This window comes from Herpailurus yagouaroundi, unplaced genomic scaffold, assembly GCF_014898765.1.
Source record: "Herpailurus yagouaroundi ecotype Mexico unplaced genomic scaffold, PumYag 191, whole genome shotgun sequence".
Taxonomy (NCBI): Eukaryota; Metazoa; Chordata; class Mammalia; order Carnivora; family Felidae; genus Herpailurus; species Herpailurus yagouaroundi.
The window spans coordinates 4,328,361-4,353,164 of NW_024412422.1; the positions used below are offsets into that span (position 1 = coordinate 4,328,361).

The following is a 24,804-nucleotide window of genomic DNA, read 5'->3' on the forward strand; positions in this document are numbered from 1 at the left end:
CCCCCCCGTAACTCCCCCCGCAGCTTCTCTCAATCTTGGAAATTGTACCTGTTGTTTCAAGCCAGGCCTAAGTGTGACTACCTCTCCAAAGCCTTCCTTGATTTCTACCCCACCCTGCACTTTGACCCCTCCTATACACTTGTCACACCCCATATTGTCAGGTGTGTGTGTGTGTGCGTCTTGTCTGCAGCACTGCGTTACACAGGAAGCCCCAAGCGGAGTGTGAATGTGTGCTCTTCATCATCCTGGATGGGAATGTGACGTTGGCTAGATTTTTTCTTCAACTCAGTCTTTCACACAGATGCCCAAAGAGAACTATTTACAATGTGGTTCATGCTCTGATTCAAACCCTTCAGTGCCTCCCTGCCACACACAAGAGAAAGTCCAAGCTTGCGAAAATGGCACAAAAGCCCTGAGATCTGGCCTCGCGTCCCCCTACCTGCTTCCCACCACGTGCTTGACCTCATGTGACACCCTCTCCCCCCTTGCTGTTGCTATTTTTGTGATTATCTCCTTTGCCTAGAGCAGTGTTTTCCAAAACACAGGTCATGACTTGTGTGTTAGGAAGTCAGTGTTGTGGGTCATTTACAGCATTTGGAGCGGCACAGAAAAAAAACCCGGAGTGTGTCCTGGGTGCCCCTCCACTCTCAGGCCACTGCTAACATGTCCGCGCCAGCCCCTCTAACGAAAGGATCCTGTCTCCTCCCGGTTTTACTTCCTTTGTGGTGCTCATCACTGTTGAAATTGCCTTCCTTATCACTTTGTTTTATTGTATCCTGTCTCTTGCCCTCACATCCACTGAGGGCTCCATCTGGATGTGGACCTTGGTGTTTTTTTGTTTGTTTTTTTTTTAAGTTTATTAATTTATTTTGAGAGAGAGGGCAAGCAGGGAAGGGGCAGAGAGAGAATCCCAAGTGTGCTGTCTGCCCAGAGCCCGACACAGGGCTTGATCTCACCAACCGTAAGATCATGACCTGAGCTGAAATCTAGTCGGATGCTTAATTGACTGAGCCACCCAGGCACCCCCAGACCTTGAATTTCTTCTTGTTCAGGGCTGTGTCCCTGGGGCCGCAAAAGTGCTGGGCACAAAGAGTGAGTAGGGAGGGATTGCGGAGGCCAGAGTCACCCGTGCAGGTGAAGACACGTCTGACGGGCACCCTGTGGGCCTTGCTAATGTGCGTGTGTGTGCAGGCAGCTACATCACCACAATCGGAGTGGATTTCAAGATTCGGACTGTGGAGATCAATGGGGAGAAAGTGAAGCTGCAGATCTGGGACACGGCTGGGCAGGAACGCTTCCGCACCATCACCTCCACGTGAGTCAGGCCGGCCCAGTCCCCTTCCGACTCTTCGCCACCTACACTCAGATGCAGTGTCAGGTGTCCCAAGTCATAGAGATGTCCCTGAGATGGGCCCTTGAGCTGTCCAGAGGGGGTTCTGGACTGGCTGCAGTTGCTGGCGTTTGGTTGGGGGTGTGGGGTGGGGAATGAGGTATGGCTGCTGCCTGTGGCTTTGGGCCCTGGCTCTGGGGCTGGTGGGAGAGACCAGCTGGTCAGCTTACCCTCTGGCTTTCAGTTCCTTTGTATGGAAAATGGGATAACAGCGATGCTGGCTTCCTAGGTGGTCAGATGCTTAATGAGTTACTCTTGTTAGGTGCCAGCTGTGACAGGCTGGGTTGCTGTGCAGGCTCCTGTCACCTGTTTGACTTCTTAGAGGAGGCTTCTCTCCATTGAGAAGTCTGGAAGGGCACTGGTACAGAGGAGGCCGTTGTGAGGCCTCTCCTCTGCCTCCCCAAAGCCATTACTGGGAACCTGGCTCCCCCAGTGGATTGCCTGTCTTTGCTGCTGCTGTAGTCCTTAGCTGTGAACACGAGGGGAACCCAGCTGGAGCGCCAGACAGCAGGGGTCCTATAAAGGGGGTCTTGGTTCTCGGGCCGTTAGTAGAAAAGGTTCCAGGAAGGAGCAGGGCTTTGAAGACAGTTCAGAATTTATATTTCTGTTCTACTGTGTGACCTTGGGCAAGTTGCCTAAACTCTCTGTGCTTCAGTTTTCCAGAGGGCCTTGCCTTAGAATTTGCTTTAATGCTGCATCCTGTGTGCCACGTCCTCTGTGCTTGGGCTTCACATGGATGATCCCGTTGAGCTTTCCGTAGTCGGTGCCATTATCTTCCCCATTTTACGGATGAGGGAACTTCTGAGAGGGTCCTGCCCTCAGCAAGCACAGAGCCTGAGCTCCATGCTGTGGTTTGTGCAGAGTAGGAGCGCGTGTCTGGCGTGTCTGGCGTGTGGTATCGCTTCTTTGGTAGGCCTCTCCTTTGTCTCCCCCCAGAGGTTCCAGTGGGGAGGGAGTGTTGGGGGACTCTCGGGGGTGCTGGCTAGGCAGGGAGAGGGGGCTATGCCAGTGGGTGGGTGGCCCTGGTTCGAGGTGCTGGAGCCCGAGCAGACCCTGAGCAGGTGGGGCTCCTGTCCCTGGGTCAGCCGTGGTTGAGCACCTTTGTGCCATGGCCTGTGACTCCCCAGGCCCCACGGGTCCCTGGTTCTGGGGCTGCCCAGTACAGCTCTCTGACTACTTGCTAGTGAGCTGCCTGAGTCCCCATGTGTTGTAGCAACTGCCAGCAAGACCTTAAGGAGGGCAGCCAGGGTCAAGGCTCCTTGGGGTAGAATGGACGTCACGGGCAGCCCAAGTGTCCGTCCAGACCTGCACGAGACTTCTTTTGTGGGTCAGGAGGCCTGTGCACTGACCCCACATGTCTTTACTCTGAGCTGGGATTTTACCTAGTTCATTTCACTTAATCTCGAGTAAAGGGTCCTGTGATTATGTCCATTTTATGGACAAGAAAGCTGAGGCCCAGAGAGGGTAAAGTAATTTAGTTTGGTTGGTTAGTCAGGAGTTAAATTGAGGTCCATTTGATGCCAAAGCTCTCGCCTTCTCGTTCAGTCCACGGCCCTGTTCTCTGCCGGCTCCCACCCCAAGGTACTGGGGCTGAGGCAGATGATCTGGTGTCTCCACTCAGGAAACTCGGGGTGGCTGATAATCCTGGGCCCGTAGCCATGAGAAGGGCTTCGGGCAGGGCAGTGCTGGGGTGCAGAGGAGCCCCCGACCTCCGTGAGGTCGGCTCCCTCCAGGGCGCGGTGGGAAGAGGGTGAGCTGTTGGGGACGCTGGAGCTGCCCAGCTGCCCGGGGGCAGTGTGTGTGTGTGTTTCGGGGTGCTCGAGAAGGGGGCGGCGCTGCATGGTGGTGGCCGGTGGGCACCGGCTCAGCCCCTGCTGGCCGCCTTGTCCGTCTGGGGAAGCTGGGGAAGCTCCATCGTGTGGTCCCCTCCTCTGTGCCGCAGGCCATGCCGAGGGGCCACAGAAAGACCTGATGAGGGTGAGGGTGGCAGGTGAAGAAGGGAAGAGTCTTGGAAGAGTTCAGGAGTTGTTCTCAGGAACTGGGGCCGTGACCTTTTCGGAGTCAGGGTGTGAAAAGAGAAACTAAAACTGCATCCTGTCCGCCTGGCGAGGAGCCCTGTTGTCATCATTTCCTCTGTCTTGGCAGCGAGGGTCTGCCAACCTGTGAGGTGCGACTGGGGCGCAGGTTGGGGAGGGATGGTGAGGTGACCAGGAAGGGAAGCCCCTCTGGTACCTGTGGCCTTGGACTGGGAGTCAGACCCAGGCACTGTGACTTCAGTAGGTCACTCCACTCAGCCACACGTCTTCATTGGTAAAATGGCGACCCTCCTGTTTGTCCTACCAGGTTGCTGCGAAGCTGAATAGAGCGGTGGATGCAGAGTGCTGGGTGCTGTGCCGGCCACAGAGCTGAATGGAGGTGGCGGGGGCCAGGGTGCTTTTTTTTTTTTTTTTTTTTTTTTTTTAATCAGTGGCAGTGATGACAGGAGGCCCAGAAACACTGGTGCCCGCCTTGTCAGAGCTCATCCTCAGACTAGTTCTCGCTCTCCGATAAAGCCCCTTTCAGCATTTTTTGGCATCTTCAGTAGTCCAGCACGGAGCGCTCGGAAACGTGTTCCCCTGCTCGCACTACCTCTGCTGGCAGGGGACAGTCGTCTGTCGCCCTGGTCCCGGTGTGCACTCCTGCCTAGTCGGGTGATGCTCCCAGTAGTGGCTGCTGAGAGCTGGTCTGAGGGCGTGGCACCTGCACGGCTTGCCTGTCCGCCTGGCTGGGCTCCCAGGGCAGGGGTGGAGAGACGAGGCAGGGGACACCAGCTGGGCTGGACCCCAGAGCACGGCACGGCCTGCCTCTGCTCGCGGCTCGGGAAAGCTGCCTTCACTGCTGCCTTGCGTGCTGTTCCCGTGGTTTTCTTCCATCTGTTTGAGGGGTCCCAGCTTGTCACCGAAGGAATAGTAATGATGGTAAAGAGGCACCATCCCCTGGCCATTGACTGTCGACCAGCCCTTGTGAAAACACAAACTATCTTCTTTATTCCTCACACCATCTCAAGAGGGAGTACTGATATGTCCATTTCATAGTTGAGGAAACAGGCACACTGAGGTGCATGCAGTAACCTTCCCGGGTCCCGCGGCCTTTCAGAGATGGAGCCAGGGTAGCCTCTGTCCTGTGACAGGGCCTAGAAAGTGAAGAGGTGGTCAGAGTGCCGGCGAGCGGGTAGCGAGAACGTGGTGCACCCGCACTGTGGCCAGCTCCCTCCTAAGGCTGTGGTGCGGGAGGAGCTGTTCTCCCGCAGCTTGGCCAAGTGCTCAGCCCGGATAAGGCCTGGAGTCACATGGGGTCAACGTCCTCTGTCCATCCGACCCGTGTAAATGAATGGGGTCGCTCTGTCTGGAGGGGAATGTTTATGTCCGCCTGCCTTTCAGACTTGGCTGACCTCAGGCCGTGGGGTCTGCATGTTTAGATGGTGGCACGTCCGGGACACCCTCTTCCCAGCTGTGCCCAGATGCCTTGTTTCCATGCTCTCTCTGCCACCGGCAGGGATGAGCCCAAAGTGGCGGAAGGGAGGGGTCCACCTGCCCCCAGAGGAGTGAATGAGATGTTGGCTTCACAAATTGTGTCTTCTTGGAATGGCACCTTACTAAGGTTTGAGGAGAGAAAATCTTTGAATGTTAAAACAAGGATGGTGAGGATACGACATCAAACACAAAGATTACTTGCATTTTAAACATAAAACAAGAACTTCAAAGAAGTTTCGGGCTGGTGGCAGACTCAAACAACTTGATTGGCCACCTTGGGGCCACTCCCTACTCACTGGTGCCTTGGGGACAAGTGGGAGGACCGGTGTTGCGGAGTGTCCCGGTTGGGGCACGGTTCCAGGATGTCAGCTGAGGTCAGATGGAAGGCAGATGCTGGGGGTCTTACAGGAAAGCATTTGTCTGTCACCATTTCCCTGGCCACTGTCCAGGTGTGGGCAGGCGGGTCTTAGTGAAGAGACTGTTCTGGTCTAGGCTGAAGCTCTGACACAGATCCTGACCCTACAGGTATTATCGGGGGACCCACGGGGTCATCGTGGTTTATGATGTCACCAGTGCTGAGTCCTTTGTCAACGTCAAGCGGTGGCTTCATGAAATCAACCAAAACTGTGATGACGTGTGCCGGATATTGGGTGAGGCTGGACCCCCTGGGGTGGGGACGGAGGCATGGAGGGCGGCAGGGAGCCCTGCAGGGCTGGGCTGACTTTGCTTTGCCTTGAAGTGGGGAATAAGAACGACGACCCTGAGCGGAAGGTGGTGGAAACAGAAGATGCCTACAAATTCGCGGGGCAGATGGGAATCCAGTTGTTTGAGACCAGCGCTAAGGAGAACGTCAATGTGGAAGAGGTAAGGCCTGGGCCGGGGCGGGAACGGGGGAGGGAGTGGGGCCCAACTCTGTCCCGCCACAGCCCTCCTCTCTCTGCTTCTAGCCTGCCGAGTCCCAGGTGGCTGACAGAAAACATCATAGTAACTGCCGTTTGTTGGTACCCTACTGTGTGCCTGCTGCATGCGTTATGCTAGGCCCTTTACAGGTGGTGTTAGCTCATATCTCGACAGGCCTCAGACGTAAGTTACTTCCACATTTTATATAGGAAGCTGAGGTTCCAAATTGAGGAATATCCCCCAACTTGTAAGAGGCCAAGACCAGTCCCACACCCCAGCCATGCATGGTTCCCACTCAGTCGTCTGCCTCGCTGCCCTCCCCGGCCCCACCACTGGTACCTCTTCCTGTTCTCAAGGCTTTCCTTAGGGCCTTGGCCTCCCGGCAGACACCCAATTGCTTTCCTGTGGCCTCCAGAGTTCAGGTTGGCACCTGCTGCGAGCCCCCCCAGAGGCTCCCAGGGATGCACATCCCCCACAGAGCAGCTGAGCCTCCGGCCAGAGGCAGCTTCGCTTCTGCTAGGCCTGCTGGAGAGTGGTTGGGAGTCTGTGTTAGAAAAGTGGGACCTTTAGCCACAAGCGCAGGCCAGGCATGCTCGTAGCTTCGGGTGAGTCCCGCCCCACAGTGTGTGTCTGGAGACCCAGGGATGCCAGGATTCCCACTGCTTCCCAGACACTGACCGCACAATGGCAGGGAGCCTAGGCGCGTCAAAGTCGGGTTTGGGATCATAGTATGGGGTCCTTTCTGCATGACCTTGGGCGGTGATGTAACCTGTCCAGGTTCCACCTGTCCCTCCTGTAGGTCAGGGTGGGGTGAGAGTCATTCTCCCGCACCCCTAGGTTTTGAGGAGTAACAAGCAGATTATGACAAGTGCTTGGTACCTTTCCTGGCAGTGTGGAGGAGAGGACTGCGGGCGGGCAGGTGGGATTCCACTGGGTCCTGGCACCACAAGGACATCTTGGGGTGGTCCGGGGAAGGTTCTAGGCGGGATGTACAGTGACACGGCATGGAGTGGGCAGGCTCTGGGTCCATCTGGCCTGTCACCAGAACAGGTGTCTTGTCCGAAGATTCTAGCTGGAGAGGTTCTTTCTCTTTTTTTAAAAGAAAGACTGGAAAATCCCCGAGATTGACTTCCCCAAGACACAGCTCATGGGGCTTTGATGTTCCTTTTTGACCTTTAGCAAACCCTAGGAAGCATTTGAGGACGTACATATACAACAACCTCACGAGTAGAAATAGAAAGCTGGGCCCAGGAGGTGGCCGTGCTGGCCAGCAGAGGTGGCACAGTGACAGGGCCTCCTCGCTGGCTGTGAGGCCCACCCTGTCTCTTTCATCCTCACAGATGTTCAACTGCATCACAGAACTGGTCCTCCGAGCAAAGAAAGACAACTTAGCGAAACAGCAGCAGCAACAACAGAACGATGTGGTGAAGCTCACGAAGAACAGTAAACGAAAGAAACGCTGCTGCTAATAGCCCACCCAGCCCACTGCAGAGACTGCGCTGCGGCCGCTCCCCGGCCCGAGGCCCGCAGGGCTCCTCGGGGACAGTCTCAGTTTCGTGCCGTTATTTAAAGAATTCTCTCCACGTTTTTGTATTGGGAGGCGCCATTGGCACTTCCTCCCCTCCCCCTCTTGAGTGCCAAGAAGGTGTTGGACGACCTGCCCTTCCCTTCTGGTGCCCCTAGCCCCCCCCCCCCCGCCCCTCCCTCCATCCCCCACCCCACCAGCCAAGGCACCTGGGCCTGGAGAGGACGCTGCCAGCTGAGCGGACTGATTAACCAGAGTTTGTACATAATGTATATTGCTTTAACCAGCCGCATCACCCTCGTCCTGCTCTGGCTTTTGCCTCCTTAATGCCAGCCTGCTGCAATAGACCCTCCCCTCCCCTCCCCATACCATCTACTGCCAGCCACCTCCTGAGGAGACAAGATCGAGATCTAGCCACATCTTTTGCCAACCTGGGCTGGTGGAGTGGGCCTTCCATGTTACTTGTTCTCGCCTACAGGCCACTGGCTTCTGCCTCCGGCACGTAGGGTCTCCCCTCTTTCCGGGGCCTGTGCCGAGTCTCTTCCCAAGCCAGCTCCCTTCCCTCCCCACCCCGCCCCTGTAACCATCCAGGCAGGCAGCTGGGGCAAAGCCCGGTCTCAAGGTAGGCCTGGGGGTTCCCATTAGAGGCCTAGCCTTGTGGTTTGCAGAAAGAGTTGCTCCTGCCTTTTGGTCACCAGGTCTCTTGTCCTGCCTTCTAGATACCTCTGAATTACAAACCCAGGGGAGCCATGGCTTTTAATTTTTACCAACCTGTTTCAGTTCCAACAGAAAGGTAGGGGTGTGTTTGTGCAGGGATGGGGCTTGCAGAGGTGTTGAGGAGCATTATTTTACAGATAAAATGAAGGCAAATCAAATGGGTTAAGTTCCTCACACTTTCTCTTCCTGAGGTTTGGTTGGCACAGCAAAAATTGTGGCCTCCGCGCTTCGGGTCTGGTGGTTTTGGAAGAGCTGAATGGCTTCCTGGCGCTGAAGCTGGCTCCTGGCAGAGCAGCTTTGCCTCCCGGGCTGTTCTTGGTGGGAAAGGAGACCGCATCTCCCACCCCGTCTGTCGGCCTAGGGCTTTCCACCGACTTCCTGGGTCTCCGTTGCGGCACCAGGCACCTTCGAATCTGAGGAGTGGGTGCCAGGGGCTGCTGGACTGTGGGGACATCGCCTCGGAGGTGGACGGCAGGCAGCCTTGGAGCAGTGACAGAACTGTTTTAATACAAAGGCAGCATGAAGATTTCTTAGCGGGTGGGAAGGAATGGCAGCCGGGGCTGGGAGCCAGCCAGCTTTGATCCTGGTCCCCTGGAGGAAAAAGCCAGGGTCATCTGCACTTGATTACGGTCCCTCGTGGGACACTTCATCATTCACCTTTCCCCTAAAAGGATCACGTAACCTGGGAATAATTTATTTCAACACCATGATGTGTTTTGTTGGATTTCCTTTCCTAGGCGATTTTCGAGGCAATGCCCTGACTGGACAATCACATCACACTGCAGATTTTCCATGTTAACACTGTCGATGGGTTTTTAATCAATAAAAACGGGGGGTTTCTTCTGACCTGTCCCTCCACTTCCCCAGACTGCCAAAAGCCTGTGCTTGCATGGCCAGGCCCTCGCTGGAGCCGCCTGCAGAGGTGGGGGAGCCCTGGGCCTGGGGGAGCCGTGCTGTGCAGCGTGGCCACCCCGAATGACCACAGTCCTGTGGGGGAGGGTGGGCAGCACTCACGTGACATCAGTGTGGCAGTGCTTGCAGATTCAAGCAATAAGGGCGAGGGGTCCTGGATGTTTCCAGCCCAGGCAAGAAGGCACCGTGGCTCTGGCAACTGGCTGTCCAGACCCAGGTGGTGGGGTGATTTTGGTGACGACGGTGTGCCTGTCCCACTGAGTGTTGCACGCATGAATGGGGGGTGGGGGTGGGGGATTCACAGGGCTAGACCGACGTCCTGGTGGACCTGATGTGAAATTCCTGTCGAACAAAACTTTTAAATGGTTTGCTAGGATTATTTCTGTATTGAAAGTTTCTAATTATGCTTTTTAAAAAAATACTAAAAATAAAGGTTCAAGCTGCCAAGTTTTCTTCCAGGATCTATTTCCTCTCCTCCAGCTGTGCTCTGGGTGGGCCCGGTTTCTTCCCGCCCTCTGGATCCAGCTCTTGTTTGTTCTGGTCGGAGTCCAGCACAGGTGCCTTTTGAAGCCCAGGGATGCTTTCAGAAGCCAAGTTTGCTTTCTCCACAAAAGGCTGGTCCAGGTTGAGCAGCTCCTCTGGTGTGACGCACAGGTGGGAAGCGCATGTGGGACGATGCCCCGGGAAGTGCCGTGTTCATTCCCCACGTGCCTGGAAGGATGCAGCAGTGATTTCTGGCTTGGTTTCTGGCGAGCTGCAGGGCCCACTCAAGGCTTGGGGAGCAGTGCTGGCGGGGCCCGCCCATAGCCGGGCAGCTGTAGCGCTGGCGGGGCGCCCGGGCCCCGGGCTGGCGTGGAGGCGGTCCCCACGGGGCTGTCACAGGATGCCCCTTTCTGGCTGGATCCACCCACCGGTCACGCCAACATGGGAGGTGAGCTCCCATGTGCGTGAAGGACTCACTAGTGCCTCTACCACCACAGCCAGCTGGCGGCGCTTCTGAAATGTGAGCTGCGTTCCGCCCAGACAAGCCCTCCAGGTACCCAATGATGGAGGCGGGAGGCTCTGTAGAAATTCATTTTATTCTTAGACTATTTTCAAAAGAAGCAGTGGTGCGCTGTTTTTCTAAAAATATGCCTTTATAGATTTATATAGAATATGTATATTATAAAATCCATACATGTATTTACATGATTGCTACATACAAAATTACAGCACTGTGGTATGTACATATCTATAGGTACATTCTTTCCGCTCGTCCCTGCTGTGCTTTTCCCGTGTGCGGGAGGGAGATGATCCTTTGTAAAGCAGCTTGCGGGCTGACTCAGCCCGGGGTGCCTCTGAGTGAGGGCCTCAGCAGAGAAGGTGGGATGGCTGCTGAGGAAGGAGCAGAAGCAGCAGGCTGCAGGATTCATTCTTCTGCAGGCCTGGCGGGCAGTATCTGGAGGCAGACGCCCTGTGGTGCCAGTGCTGCCCTTGAGGTGGAGGTGGCTGACTGCAGACCCCTCTGGGGCCATTGTGGCCTGGACTCGCTCGGCTGAGCCAACACCTTGTATGTGTGAGGGGAGCAGGGGGCCCCCAGAAGAGGAGAAGACCCCCTCCTCGCTCTGGCCCCATGATGGGGAAAGGGCTGGATTGGCTAAAGCCTGCAGAGTGCCCATGAAAACACTGGCTGGCCTGGAGGCCAGGGAGGAAGAACAGTGGCGGCCAGCAGGGCAGGGCCCTTCCTCCTGAGCTCGGGGATGGCATCAGCCAAGCCCCGCTGAGGCCCATCCAGGCCGAGTGTGAGAGGAGAGCCCCCGGCCATCGGGCCCTGCAGGCTGGGCCTCCTGCCGCAGAGGTGCTCTGGGCAGAGGTGCATGCACGTGGGTGAGGAGCCGCTTCCCCCTTTATTCCCTGGGCCAGAGGCTGGGGGGGGGGGGGGGGGGGGGGGAGAGACGGAGGCTTAGCCATGGGCCCGGTGTCCTGTAGGCACCAGGCCCCCGTAGCTCAGGCCAGCTGGGGGCCACGACAGCCTCCTGAGGCATGCAGAGAACAGCCTCCATTCCTTCTGTTCCCCGTATTCTAAAATTGGGGGTGGGGGGTGGGGCGCAGCATTGCCTGGGGTTGGATTTGGGAGCCACTGAGGGGTGGGCGGGGTGGGCTGCGATCCACTGGGTCTGAGTGGCAGAGCCCAAGCAAGGGCCCGCTCTGGAGACAGCCTGAGCCCCGCTCAACGACAGCAGATCCGGGGGAAGCCCAGGCTGGGTGTGGCCTGGCAGTGGGGACAGGGCTTGCCGCCTGTCCCTCTGCTGAGGGCAGCCTTCAGAGGCCGAGTGGGCCCTCCCAGACGACTCGGCCCCGGTGTAGGTGGGCAGTGCGGCCGCCGAGCTGGCCCAGGGGAGCCCTCGTGCAAGCACCCCATTTCAGTCACCTCTAGTCCAAAGTCGCCCGTCCTTGCTGGCCTGACTCCTCCCAGCCTAAGTTTTCCTGAAGAACGAGAAGAGCCGTTTGCCTTCGGTGGTGCTGGGCTCGTCCCCGCGCCCTGCGCCCCGGGCCCCCGAGAGGGCGGCAGCAGGCCGGCTCCGCTCCTTCAGGCGCGTGTCCATCAGCTGCCGGTCAATGACCCTGTGCATGTCATCCTGCAGAGGGCAGAGCGAAGGGGCTGAGCAGGGCTCCGACCTGGTGCCGCGGGGGCAGGGGCGGGGACAGGGAGCAAATGTCAGAAGGACGAAAGATGATGATGAGGAGGAGGAGGAGGAGGAGGAGGAGGAGGATGGGATGAGACCAGATGACTGAACGGCCACAGCCAGGCCGCCTCGACCAAGAAGACAGCAAATGTAGACATGATGCCCGGATGCACAGGAGCCACTGACACCTCAGCCTCCTCAGGGCCTGGGGCATCTCCCTGCTGGCCTTGGCTGCTTGGCGGGCCCCACCGCGGGTCTGGCCCTACTCCAAGCCCAGAGCAGGGCAGGCCCGGGCCCACGCTGCTACTTCCCTGTCTCTACCCAGGCCTTGCCTGTGACTGGCCTCCTCTGCCCTGCCTCCCGCGCCCTTGGGGCTGGGTGTCTCTCTCCGGCACCCCTCCCGAGAGGCCCTAGCATCATGTCGCCCGCCAGCTCTCCAGTCCAAAGGGTCAGCCTCAGGGGGCTTCTCTTGTCCCTTTGCCCCCTTCAGGTTACACCAGCTCGCACCACTGGTGCCTAGATGCCGCTGGCAGCCCCACGCGGCAAGGACACAGGCTCCCAGGTGCCGCCGTCCCCACTGGCGACCCCACGCGGCTGCCCTCCGCTGGCATGGCTCAGCACAGGTGTGGCACAGGCCGAGGGCATCACTATCTTCACTGCCCGCCCTGCTCCAGCTTAGGCCCAGATCTTTGGCCTCTTCACTGGGGCAGCACCCTTCCCCGGTTTGGTAAAGTTGCCTAGAAAATGCCCCCCCCCCCCCCCCCCTCGACCGCCTTACAGCACAGCATCTAGAGCATCTTTTACCCGCCCCGCCCCCGCCCCCCAGGGGCTTTTGGGCAGAGCAGCTCCACCCTCTCTCCATTCTAGTTATTAGATTCCGATTCTGCACAAGATTCCACTTGACCAAGCATTCTGCCACCGACAAAGTATGAAAACTACTGGCTTAGAAACAAACAGCCCTGTCTAGTGAACATCAGCAGGAACGTAACAAGCGTTTGCCTGATCCCTTCACCCCTAAACCCAGTGGGCTCCGGGATGCCTCGGGGCGAGTCAGCGGGCTCGTGTCCTGCCGGAGCACGGGACAGTGAGGGCCCGGGCAGAAGCGGGGCTGGCGCGCCCCCCCCCCCCCCCCTTGTCCATCACCTTCTGCACTCACACCCACGCTGTCACCACGTGGTGTGACACTAACTTCTCTGCGGGTTTCGGTGTGAAACAAAGGGACTTTCCTGACCCCGGCCCCGGGTGGCAGCAAGGGTGGACGTCCTGCTCCCTACCCTTGTCCTTGTCCTGCTCTCCCACTTTCCTCTTTCTTCACACTCAACTTCTTCCAGCGCCTCTCCTCCTCACAGAAATAGGGGGCATGCTCTCTGCCTGAGCTCCCCCTGCTGAATCTTAGGCCCAGTGCCCGGCACTTAGGACATGCTCAGTAAAATCTGTTACATACGTTGGGAATGTTACAGGGTCCTCCAAACAGAAACCCTTTGAAGTGCCAATGCTTTTTCTGGCAATTGCAAATTGCATTTTTTATATTTTGTAATCCCACGAAATGCATCCCTTTAGAACTTCGTACACACACATGCATGAACCGCTTATAATTCCACCCCTTCCAGTACTTGTGTGGGCAAAACAGCCCATTTATGAGGAGGGAGCACCAAGAAACCAGGGCTTAGCCAGTCAAAAAGGGGCCGGCCCGGTGGTCCTGGCCTACGAGCTGCATGTTCACTGGACGCGGTGATGGGAAGAGAGCTGCAAATGACGGCATGGCACACGGCATGAGATGACGCCGGACGCTGGCACACACAACACGGTGGGCCACACACAGGAAGGCGGCAGGGGCGGGACTGCGATGGCAGCAGGGTTGGGGGTGGGTGGGACGGGGGGTCGATCTCACCTCAAAGGCAGGAGGGGTGTACAACTAAAGCTGTTGATACGGGAACTGAGAAAGGCCACTAGATCAGAAACCAAAGGAGCCAGATAGTAAAAAGCCCTGAGGAAGCAAACTGTAGCCGGGAGAGAAGAGAGAAGAACAGGGGCCGTAAGCCAGGGGACGGCCAGCTGCTCGTGAGCGAGAGGCTGAGGGGTTAGGGACCATGTCTCTGGGGAAGGGGGCTGTGCTCCTGCAGCCAGCCCCGCAGGGTCCTTGGGGGAATGGTCACTGCTAACCCGTCCCCCAGCCGGGGGTGGGGGTGGCGGGCTCTTTACTGGCCTCCTGAGGATTTCTTGGGGGAGAAACACGAATGGCTACACCCATATCCTGAAATCGTACCACTCGAACCTCATTAACAAAGAGCAAGGACAGCCCTGGCCCAGAGGGGAGCTGTGCTGGGGCTGGGGCAGAGCAGGCGGACGGGACTCTGAACGTGGTGGTCCTGGAGATGACCCAAAGACCCCTTTCCCCCAGGATAGCGCTCTCTGGCAAAATGAAGCTGGCCTTTGAGAAAAGGAAGGGCAGCAGCTGACGAACTACATCCAGTTGTGAATTTCGGTTCCACCATATAGGGTTTCCTGGGCCCTCTGTGTTAACAGCTACTTCTTTCCAGCTAATTTAAACAAAACTGGGATGACCAGCTGAAGGAAGCCCCTGCCCCACCGCTCTGGAAGCATCCTCAGGCATTCCTCCCTGGAGACTCACCCACATGCACAGGACCCTCTAGTAACAAATTCTCCTCACACGCTGCTTGGGTTTGAAGACTCCCTCCCACCCCCCTTCCCCCAAGCCCTGTTTTCACTCACCCCAGGGTCTCAGGGCTCTTTACCTGCCACGCCTCAAGCTGCTGTGAGAGGTTCAGTTTCTGCTGAATGGCATCCAGCAACTGGCTGTTCAGTGACATCATGTCCATCTTGCACTTGGCAAGTTCCAGCTCCACAGCATTCTTCCTGAAAACAGACAAGCCAGGGTGAACGTGGGCACCTGGGGTCCACAGGACGAGGAGACAGACTCCGACCTTAAACTCGCAACAAATAGGAGCTGTGACAGTAACCAGGATGTTACTTGCAGAAAGCTGGAAAGTTCACAGCACGGGTTCATATCCATTTTCTCAACTGTTTTGATGACCTGTGGGTGAAGGAAGCCCCTGCCTCCCCATCTCATGGATGAAGAGCAGTTTTGAGAGGAGGATACTGAGGAGGACTGGAACCCAGAGGAGATCAAAGGCCTCACACAGTACTATGAAGTTGCTAATCCTTCCCCAAAAAGTCCAGTCCCCATGAGAGATAAGGCCCTTGTCCTCTTGGCCCCTCCTTTTCACTAGCAATGCCCCCGGCCCAAGGGATCTGTCCTAAAGAGGCCACACATGTGCCAAAGTAGCCACATAGTGGTGGTGACTACAGCCTAGCTAATCATAGTTGCCAACAATTGTTGGCAGAACAATTATATGGTAGAACACAGTCATCACAACCAACCACGACAGTGAATATTCAAACAGTGGGGAAATACGACGTATTGCTGAGTTGGAGAAAAGCACAAGACAAGGTCTGACAGGATACTGGCTTTGTAAAAGAAAAACTGCCTGTGTGTATTTAAAGGTCATACAAAAAAAAAAAAAATTCTACTTGGCTATCTCTGGATGATCGTTGATGGGATCCTACATACTTTTGCATTTTGTATTTTCATAGTTTAATATGTTTCACATATTACTCTGTTTGCCTTTTCCAACATTCTTAAATCATAGTTGTTCAACGGAAAACAAAATTAAATTTTTTCAGGGCTGGGGGAATGGGACTAAAAAATATAAGACACTTAACTGAACAGCTTCTGCCAAGGAACACCGGTTGCCGACCTGCCAAACTGGACATTATTTAGCCCCCATTATCAACTGCTACCTTTTGCATTCCCAATGGCAATGCAAAAATGCCTCCATGCACAGGGCCAGCGACCCAGGTGCCCGTCCTAAGGACAGCTACAGGACCTGCCTACAGAGGCCTCCTTGCTGGGGCCTCGGACAGGGGCTGCACCAAGGGAAGTGTGGTTGGGAGGTAGGGTAGGTGGGGGTAAAGCTCTCGGGGCCGCCGCCATGACCAGCACTTCCTCTCTGGCCACAAATCTACCCGTCCAGTCACCTCCCCTGACACCTCATGGCCGCAGAACGGCGCCCAGTCCGCCTTTCCCAGGAAAGCCGGTCCAGATGGCTTGCAACACCCCGGTCCGCCCACCGCACTGCGGCTGAGGGGCCAGGAGCTGATGACGTCCAATGAGGGCCGGCGTCTCAGGTCTCAGACGTCTCAGGGAGCCCTGTCACGCCCGCTGCCATTGGCTGGCGGTAAACAGCGGAAATCCTTGCGTGGCACCGGTTGCCATGGACGCCTGCCCCTCCCCCCCCCCCCCCCCCCCCGCGCCGGAGACAGCTGCAGCCTCAAGAGTGGCAGGGCATCTGCCAGCAGGTGGCGCCACGAGAAGCCTGGACACCCCAGAATGTGCGGACCAAGGGGCACACAGCAGGGACCCTTCCTTCCAGAAAACCCCGGAAACAAGGCCAGTCTTGCTGACCTCTGCATTCCAGCCTCGGACTGCACTCTAGAGAACATTTGCTCACTAGAGAATCTTGGTGTTTATCATTCACAAGACACCCCAGAGCAGGAGAGCTAAGCTGCAGAGGCCGCTCATCAATATGTTCATCAGAATTTTAAAAAGGAATGCCTCAAACGGCTAGAATTCCTTATTTAAATGAAACCACTAGAAACTGACTTTTTTTTTTGTTTTTGTTAGGCTGCTAGCCCCACATTTTTGTTTTTAGTGAGGGCCTTTTACCTGCAAGGAGATAAAATCGTTACTTAACTTTTCTGAAACTCATCTACTGTGTGGGATAAAGAACACCTTAATAAGGTTTTTGTAGCTGGTGAAGAGAGGGAAGTTATTTTTCTTGGGGGTTCTCACTCCTCTGACTACACACTAGAATCATGGGGTGGGGGTTGGGGGACGCTTTTAACAAGCAGCCCCAAACTAGGCGATTCAGATTGAAATGTTCTGGAGAGGGCCCTGGCATCCACGGTGTTCCCCAGGTGATTCTAAAGTGGTCAGGATGCAGAATCAGAGATGATGTAAATGAAAACATCTTGTAAAACTCCTAAGGTCCTATACAAAGTATAGGCCACTCCTCACATTTAAATGATTCCTTAGGTCTGTTGTGTCAATTCTGTATACTAAGAGTTTAATTTCTAACGGATAGAAAAAAAGCTATCCTACTGGAGCGATCTAACTAACACCTTCCCTAAGGGCCAGCCTAATATATAGGGTCCATGAAGGGCAGGGGCCTCACTGCAGAGTTCTCCCTACTCAGCAAGGACAATCTGCAAATCAGCTCCGTTGGTCAGATGCCAGGAGGTTCACTGGGCCTCCTCTGACAAAAGACGAAGACATTCATTTCAAGGTTTTGTGGAGACTTGCTGGCTTCCTCAGTCACCCAGATGTCAGAGCTGGGTTCTACTTACTAAGGGAAGGGGACCGGATAACTCCTGTTCTGTCTTCCCTCCTGTGCCCTGGTACTTTCTCGGGTTGGATCGCCCACCTCCCATGCTGATGCCAGAATATGGTCAGAGCTTGATGTTCAGCTCTCTTCTGCTTGTCCAGCTGAGAGAAGGTGACCAGCCATTCTCTATTTCTAACGTCGTTCTGCCTTTTATCCCCAATAGAGGCTTCCACAATTAGCACCTTAATTTTACCATTTTATTCCCTAACTGTATGACACAATTTCACCCTTTGTTATCATAAAAGTATGCTCCCACTCCAAATTATTACACTGCTATTCAAGTATTCACTAATAAATCAAGTATTCACAATACAGTGGCAAAGATGCACAGGTTTGTTTGGGAGCCTCGCGGAACATACTTCCTAAATGGACTGGAAGTTGTCGAGCAGTCGACATAAGGTCCTGGCCAGATAGAAAAAGTAAAACTAATGGAGCTGATGAAATGACTGAAGAGAACAGAAGGAAGGGGACACGCGTGTGTGGAAGGGGAAAGGTGTGGGGCAATTACAATTTTAAAGTCAGAAATCACCTTCTACTTTTTAAAAAGGCATACAGTATCTACTTACAATTTGTTTCAAATGACCTCTTTTTAGTTTCCTGACAAGTAGCCTGGGTGGTAAGGGGAAAAGGTGTGGGGACAGGAGTCAGGAGGCCAGGGATCACCACTGGCTGTGGTCTTGGGGACAGTGTCTCAGTTTCCTCATCTGTAAAAATGGGCATTAAAAATGTCTATTCTTTGCTGTGGCTGGGGGTTAAAGGATGAAGGTGTTTTGTAAACACTAAAGTGACGCAGAGGGCAAAATGTGTTGCAAAGGGCTCCATAAGCAGACACATTTTTAGTACCTTTTATCTCTGTACACTCAGCAACTAGGATAGACTGAATGCATGATAACAAATAATTTAAAGGGGAATGGGGAATATGCAAATATGTTTTTTTGCCAATGCACTTCCAAATCTTTTGAATGTAAGAGAATGCATTTCTTCCCTGCTAAAGAAAACCCAAAACATGAATAAAATATGACCAGTTTACTGGAAATGCAGTCGGAGAATGCATCAAACTCAGAATGTAGAAAAGCTCTAGGAGACAAATGATATGTTTTTTTCAAGTGTGACAACTGTACTGTGGTTGTGTGTTTTACAGAAAGTCTTTTTCTTTTCTTGAGTGAGAGAGAGAGAGGGAGAGAGAGAGAGAGAAAGAGAGAGAGAGAGAGAGAGAGAGAGACAGAGACAGAACATGAGTGCACACCGGCAGGGAAAGGGCAGAGGGAGAAGGAGAGAATCCCAAGCAGGCTCCATGCCCAGTGTGAGATCATGACCTGAACCAAAATCCAGAGTTGGACATTCAACCGACTGAGCCACCCAGACGCCCCAGAAAGTCTTTTTCTGGTGGAGATCCACACGGAAGTGTTTATGGATGAGATGCTAAAGTATCTTGTGATGTGCTTTCATATAGTCCAGTGGGGGTGGTGGTGGACGAAGTGGGTGGGGATATAGATGAAACAGTACTGGGCATCTGCTGATTGGGGTTGAAACCAAAAGACAGGAAGTTAGGGATTCATCTTACTTGTTTCTATTTTTGTGTATGCTTGAAAATGTCCATAATAAAAACAACACCCCTCAAAATAAAGAAGTTGAGGTAGACACATATAACGAAATTGGAAAACTAAGATCTAAGTGGAAAAAAACACAAGCCATGTAGAGCATCAGCCCATGGATACTTAAAAATGCCCAAACCACTGTATCGCTCTATACTTGCACATGTACAGGAAAAAGATCTGCAAAAAACATATACCCAGCTTCCAACAGTAGTGTTGTCTGGGGAGAAGAAAGACGCTGGGGGTGAGGATGGGTAGCAGGGAAACACTTTCACTTTTGGATTCTTCTGTATGCTTTAACTTTTAAAACTGAGCATATACTCATGTTGCTTGTGATTCAAGTAAAATTAAACACACCACGCCCACTCACTTCGCAATGGCCTCATCCCGGTCCCTGATGGCCTTCTGAAGCTGCTCCTTTGGTTCCTTGTCCTCAGACGTCACTCTGAGTCGGTCTCTCTCCTCCTTCAGTGCAGTCATCTCCACACTCAGCAGTGTCACCTAACAGGAGACCAAAGGGATGGATGTGGTGACATCATTGCTGCTGGCCTGGCCTGCAGTGTTTCCCTCAAAGAGACAGAAAGGAACAAGAAGCCCCAGGCAGGTGCAGAGCCTGTGTGCGGTGTGGGCATGTAGCTTCCACGGCCCCTGGCTCTGAGAGAGGCCCATCTCTTCTGGAGAAAGCATGCTGCATGCTAGGCTGGAGCCCACTGGCCAGGGCCAGGTGGGGTGGGGGGGCGTGGGGGATGAAATTCAGCCCTGGAAGGCAGTCAGCATGCCAGATCCCTTTATAGGCAGCCCACCACACACCGCCACTTCCACCACAAGGCACTCCCAGGGAACTAATGAAGACCACACATGCATCGGGGCTTGGAAACAAATTTTTGGGGGTAGGGAATCAAGTTTTGTTTCCAGCCATCTTGCACTCAACATGAAACTTTGCTATCCACAGGGCCCCGGCTGGACCCGAAGTCTGGGCCCTGGCACCCATTTCTGTGATAGCACTTGCGGCAGCCTGATCATTCAACTTCCCCGGGTCAAAGCCACATGGAATTTAGACACCTATGTGATGTCATCATCTTTCACTTTAAACCTGCTACCTTTTCTGTGGTCTATGCCTCAGTGAATGGCCCCACAGCCTATTCATTGGGAGTCATCTTTCGGTGGCACCGTGCCCTTCCTAGCGGCTCGCTCAGTGACCACAGCTTACCCTACCCACGAGAGCTCTGCAGTAGCAGGAAGCACGGCCTATTCATCTGTGCATCTCAGAGCCTGTGTTCAATGCTTGATCCCAAACTGCTTGTGCAGTGGACAGTTGTCATATTTTTGGCTAGTCATCATCCTAAATCCTTTCCTATCTGGGGGACATTCCTGGCTGCATGAGTCTTGGTGGAAGACAGGGGATACACCCCCCACTGAGGAAGCCAAAAGAGGAGAGACACATCATTTCCTAGGTACACAGGCATGGATATGTGTGTGACCTAGACCTGCCAATCACACAGCCCACCTGGGACTGTAGTCCTTGAGGTGTCAGCAAAGCCACAGGCCAGGGGTAAAATTATTACATGGACAGCAGATTCCTTCTGTGGCCTCGCTTCCCATGGCTTCTTCCTGTTTTGGAGCTCAGTTCCCCAGCCTTCCTGTCAAGTCTATAAGCTATCAGACCTAATTCCAATATAGTCTCTCCCTCTCTCTCTGCTTAAGTTAAGCAGAGCGAGTTTTTGTTGTTTGCAACTGGACACCCTGCTTGGCAGAACTCTCAGTAAATACTTGTTGAATGAATGGAAGGGTGAGCCCCTTCTTCCCAGTCAATAAGCTCAGACTGGAGTCAGGATGACTGGCCCCGCCCTCTTGTTACATATTGCACGTACTTGGACATTTTTTGAAGGGAGGATCCATGTATACAGCTCTAGCCCTCTCACAAGGGGACAGATGCTACCATTTCAATGTACTCCCCTACTCCAGTCCCAGGCCTAATCATCTTCAGACAGACTGAAATTGAGCAAAGGCCCCAGGATCAAACTTCCCTGGAGATGCTTCGGACTCCCTAGACTGAGACGGCAGATTTGCCAGCTACCAGGGAAGAGGAAATCAGCTACTCAGGAAGAAATCAGAGGATACTCAACAGTGAAGAGGCATACCAGACAGTCCGCTGTTACTGTGGGCAATGGATTTGGCACTCTTAGGTGCCTGATGAGGAACATCAGGACCAGGTGCTCTGTGCTTTCATGGTGGGGACAGTTGTGGTGAGCAGGGCTAGAAGCCCTAGGGAAGAACAGGCTGGGGCACCTGCAGAGGCCATAGGGTGCAGCTAGTCCACAGGATGCTGGTCAGAAACCCAGCCTCACCCTACATACTAGCAGGTTCTGCAGCCTGGTAGGCCAGGAACTCAAGACTCGGGAAGTACCTGGCAGAGAGAGAGTCAGACCTCCTCAGACCAAATAAACCCTAACATGGCCTTGGGTTGGCTGTGGGCCAGACAAGCTGAGTAAGCTACAGATAAAACTACATGCTAGGCAGGAAATGCCAACATTTAATATGCTCCAGATAAAACTCCACAAGAGCTTTTTGCTTTGGTCTGGAAAACTTGGTCAAGGTAGGACCATCAGCTATCTGCCTCAGAAACAACAAGGGACTTACCTTCTTTGAGCTGCCCACACTGTTCATAAAAAGCAGGAGTAAAAATAAGTAGTTCCATCATCAAGTTGTTGTGAGGATCAAATGAGATTAATGACATCAGGGACCAAGCTTGGTGCCTGGCGGTAAGCTCTCCTCCTTCCTCTTCTCTGCACCAGTGCGAACCTCCTCGCTGATGGTCGTCATGAGGACTAACCTGGCTTGTTTATACACTGACTTAGGTTATAGCCACCCCTAAATCCACTTTTCCCACATAAGGTAGTGTCCTCACGACTGAACAGGATCAAGGAAAACATCTTGAAGTCATACATCTAGGGCTTTATTTGCCCCTTCATTCAATAATTATTTGCTTTAGGAAAAGACAAAGAGAAGTCGGACCTCAAGCTTGTCCTCGTGGGGGTCTAAGGTTTGACTGGGAAAATGGGCTGTTGAATGAGAGAACCATGAGAAAGCAGGGCCGGGGGCTCCAGGAGGGAGGGAACCAAAGGAGTTTGAAGGAGGAAGTGAGGCCTGAAGGCTGAGTAGGGCTGATATGTACAGGTGGCAGGGAGAATCTTCTGGACAGAGGCAAAGGGCCGGGGAAAAGGCCCAGATGTGGGGAAGGCACAGGGAGTGTGTGCCATGCCCTATCATAGCCCATGTTCAATTCTGCTAAAACAAAGGAGGGGAGATGGAAACAACAGGAAAAGAGGCTAAATGGCCAGAATGCAGCCAGACTGTGGGGGGCCACGAGGGTTAGAGGCTTCCCACTACTTAATGATAGGAAGTCAATCCAAAACTTGTAAGGGTATTTCATTTCAAGCCGTGCTTCAGGAAGATCAATCCAAATCCTGTGGAGGTTAAGTGGGCTGGGGGAAATATGACCAAAGCTGGGGTGTGAAAGAGTGAAGGTCTGAAACAGGGCAGTGGCTAGAAAGATGGAGGAGAGAGAACACAGGGAGATTTCACAGAGGAGGGGTCACCAAGATTTCATTAGCGAAGGCCTTGTGTTCCCACTACATGCTCCACTGTGCTTTCATGCCCCTTCTGGACTAACTGGCCAGCGCTCCTGTCAGGCCCTATAAAGGAGCCAAACACAGGACTGGGACTGTTTCTTATTGCACCTCCCACAGCCTGGTTTACTGGCTTGAGAATGGGCAGAGGGGCTCCACAGATAACTGATTTTTATATTGCTCTGAAGGTCCTCCCTGCCTCTCAGCAGCCGTCCAGACCCCAGTCAGCCCTGGTGAAACAGGGGCCAGCAAAGCCGTGGGGAAGGGGGTGAGGGTGGGGAAGGGGCTCTCCACGGCACAAGGGTGTGGGGCAGTCTGGTTATGGATTCTGGTCTCAAACACAATTATGAATTAAATGAAACCTGGACTCCCTTTTAAAAATTGGATAGGCTTCTGAGGGTCAGATCACTTCATCTTCTAGGTCCCACATTTTTTACCTCTGGCCCAGTCTCCAGGAGGAAAAAGCATACTCTCTGGTAGGAATGCAGTGGGCTGGGAGACTGGATCAGTCCCTGGCTGAGGTCTCACCCTAGTCTAGGAGCTGCCTGCTGGAATTTTGGTTTTGCATTACCTTGTTGGGACTCTGCCTCCACGCCCCCCTCCCACCCCCCTCATCCCCCCCACTCCCCCTCCCCCCCCCACGGCAGGGTACAGAGCTGGTCTGACTCTTCTCACAATTCCAGGAGAGGCCGCGGAGCGCAGGAGCGCTGTCCTGTTCATTCTGTGTTTGTCAGGGTCTAGTGCAGCAGCGGCACACGGTCCGTGCTCGGTAGCTGCCCCACCAACTGCATGAGGAATGTTGTGCCCGCTGTGCTGGCTACCATTTCTACTGGCATTCTGGAATCCAGTCTGCATCCCGCCCACTGCCTCGGGAGGTCAGTGTTGCTTCCATGGGATGGCTTTGGAAGGGTGTGGTTTGGCTAAGAGATCTGCTGCTTTGACTAAGCTTCTGGGGAGAGATGAGCCATTCAAGAGGCCCAATTCTAACCCCATGGGACTGAGTGTAACTATCTGCTTGATGGGTTATCTGGCATAAACCACTTATCAGCTGAACTTTTAAGGAAGATTCCCTGGTGGAGGAGATAAGTTCGGAAATAGTTGCATCCAGACCCTCAGCAACTTGAACCTTGCTTATGCTTCTGAATAATGCCTTCTGCTGTTTCTGGTTTTGTAATTCTGAGAAGCAACAAAACAAAAAAAACCCAGGCAATATCAAAGAGCTGATAAGCAGAACACCCCCACAGAAATTTAAATAGGCTTTAAAGTAAACAAAACTTTTATTAACCCTAAGAGTTTTCAGATCCACTTTGTCCTGTTTGTATTGTTACAGTGTGAAGACCTGCCCTAGGTCTGAACTCCTCCCTGGCCAAACGACTGCCCGAGGGACTCAGGTTTTAGGCATGAGAATGTCTTTGGCGGCTCAATCCCATTCTTTAGGGCTTGGCCAGAAATGAGCTACCATTTTCATAGCATCTTTCTGTCTTCGCTACCTGGTCACTCCCAGAAAGAAGAGTACACCAATAGCTGCAGGTGGGGCTCCCAACATCTTCGAAGAGATTTATATTAGGAAATCTAATGGGCATGACCCCCCAAAAGAGTTTATTTCTATAGGGTCCTTTACACTTAAGAACTATGGACTGAAACAAACGCCAGGTTTACCTTCCATCTCTCAGCAACAGGTGCAGCAGGAAGGGACCACCAGCTTTGGACAAGGGAGGAAGGGGGCAGGCTGGGTGGGGGCAGGGTTTAAAATGCTACCTGTTTGGTGGGCCCCCCCCCCCCCCCCCCAGTGGGACAGCACACTACACTTAACCCTGTCAAAAGGAAGGGCCTTATTTATCTCCTAGGATAGAATTTAGAAGCTCCTTTCTGGGTGGGGCTGCTCCTAAGCCTTTTAAAACTTTTCAGATTGGAATACAGATGCCCTTCTCCAGGATTCTCAAGAGATAAAGTCATGATCAAACAGGAAAGGAACAGCAAGGGCAGCAGTAAGTGCTTCTAAAGCTGAAAAACAGGCTGGCGGAGGTGATGGCATTACAAAGAGAGAACAGGCCTGCAAAGATCAATTGCTCCTTGGTTTGCAAACTTCCCTGCTCAGAAGCTGCTGGAAAAACATCCGTGAATGTCCTGAGAGCTGTGGCACTTTAAACTGTCAGAATCCACCAGATAATATGGGCTCTGTGGAAGGCAGCATGTCGCCGGAGGAAACGGAGGGTCAGCTATTCTTATCCCTAACAATTTTACTTTGGCCTAAACCAGAGGGCCGCGCTCTTCTCTTGAGCTCACCTCAACTTCAGGTCACTGTCCTCTGAGAATCTGAGAGCAGAGCCACTTCTGAGACGTGAGAGAGGGAAACTCACGAGGGTCTCAAGAGAGTTGTGGGGGAGGGGTCACCGGTACATTCCCTGCACTGGACCGAGGATGGGGGTGCTCACCTGACTGTGGAGTTGCTGCAGCTCCTCTAGGCTTTGCCTCAGTTTACCCCTCTCTCCC

The 24,804-nt window shown here is 53.8% G+C and overlaps 2 protein-coding genes across 6 annotated transcripts in view; one reads left to right on the forward strand and one right to left on the reverse strand.

The window, feature by feature from the left end:
• RAB35 (RAB35, member RAS oncogene family) overlaps positions 1–9,403 on the forward strand; it is a 16,973-nt gene extending 7,570 nt beyond the window's left edge. Inside the window, exons 3-6 of one of the 2 annotated variants that reach the window (XM_040443722.1) lie at positions 1,192–1,315; positions 5,428–5,552; positions 5,642–5,766; positions 7,143–9,403. In XM_040443722.1, the coding sequence (XP_040299656.1) occupies positions 1,192–1,315; positions 5,428–5,552; positions 5,642–5,766; positions 7,143–7,271 (503 nt within the window). In that variant the 3' untranslated portion in view covers positions 7,272–9,403. The remainder of the gene's footprint in view (positions 1–1,191; positions 1,316–5,427; positions 5,553–5,641; positions 5,767–7,142) is intronic. The other variant, XM_040443723.1, reaches the window with a different exon arrangement.
• A 613-nt stretch (positions 9,404–10,016) lies between these two features.
• BICDL1 (BICD family like cargo adaptor 1) overlaps positions 10,017–24,804 on the reverse strand; it is a 104,276-nt gene continuing 89,488 nt past the window's right edge. For 2 of the 4 annotated variants that reach the window (XM_040443718.1, XM_040443719.1), the window contains 3 exons: positions 19,053–19,183; positions 14,379–14,499; positions 10,017–11,574 (listed from right to left, as the gene is read on the reverse strand). In XM_040443718.1, coding sequence (XP_040299652.1) covers positions 11,413–11,574; positions 14,379–14,499; positions 19,053–19,183 — 414 coding nt within the window. In that variant the 3' untranslated portion in view covers positions 10,017–11,412. Of the gene's footprint in view, positions 11,575–13,513; positions 13,623–14,378; positions 14,500–19,052; positions 19,184–24,746; positions 24,800–24,804 lie in introns of all 4 variants that reach the window. The other 2 variants (XM_040443721.1, XR_005781055.1) reach the window with 2 other exon arrangements.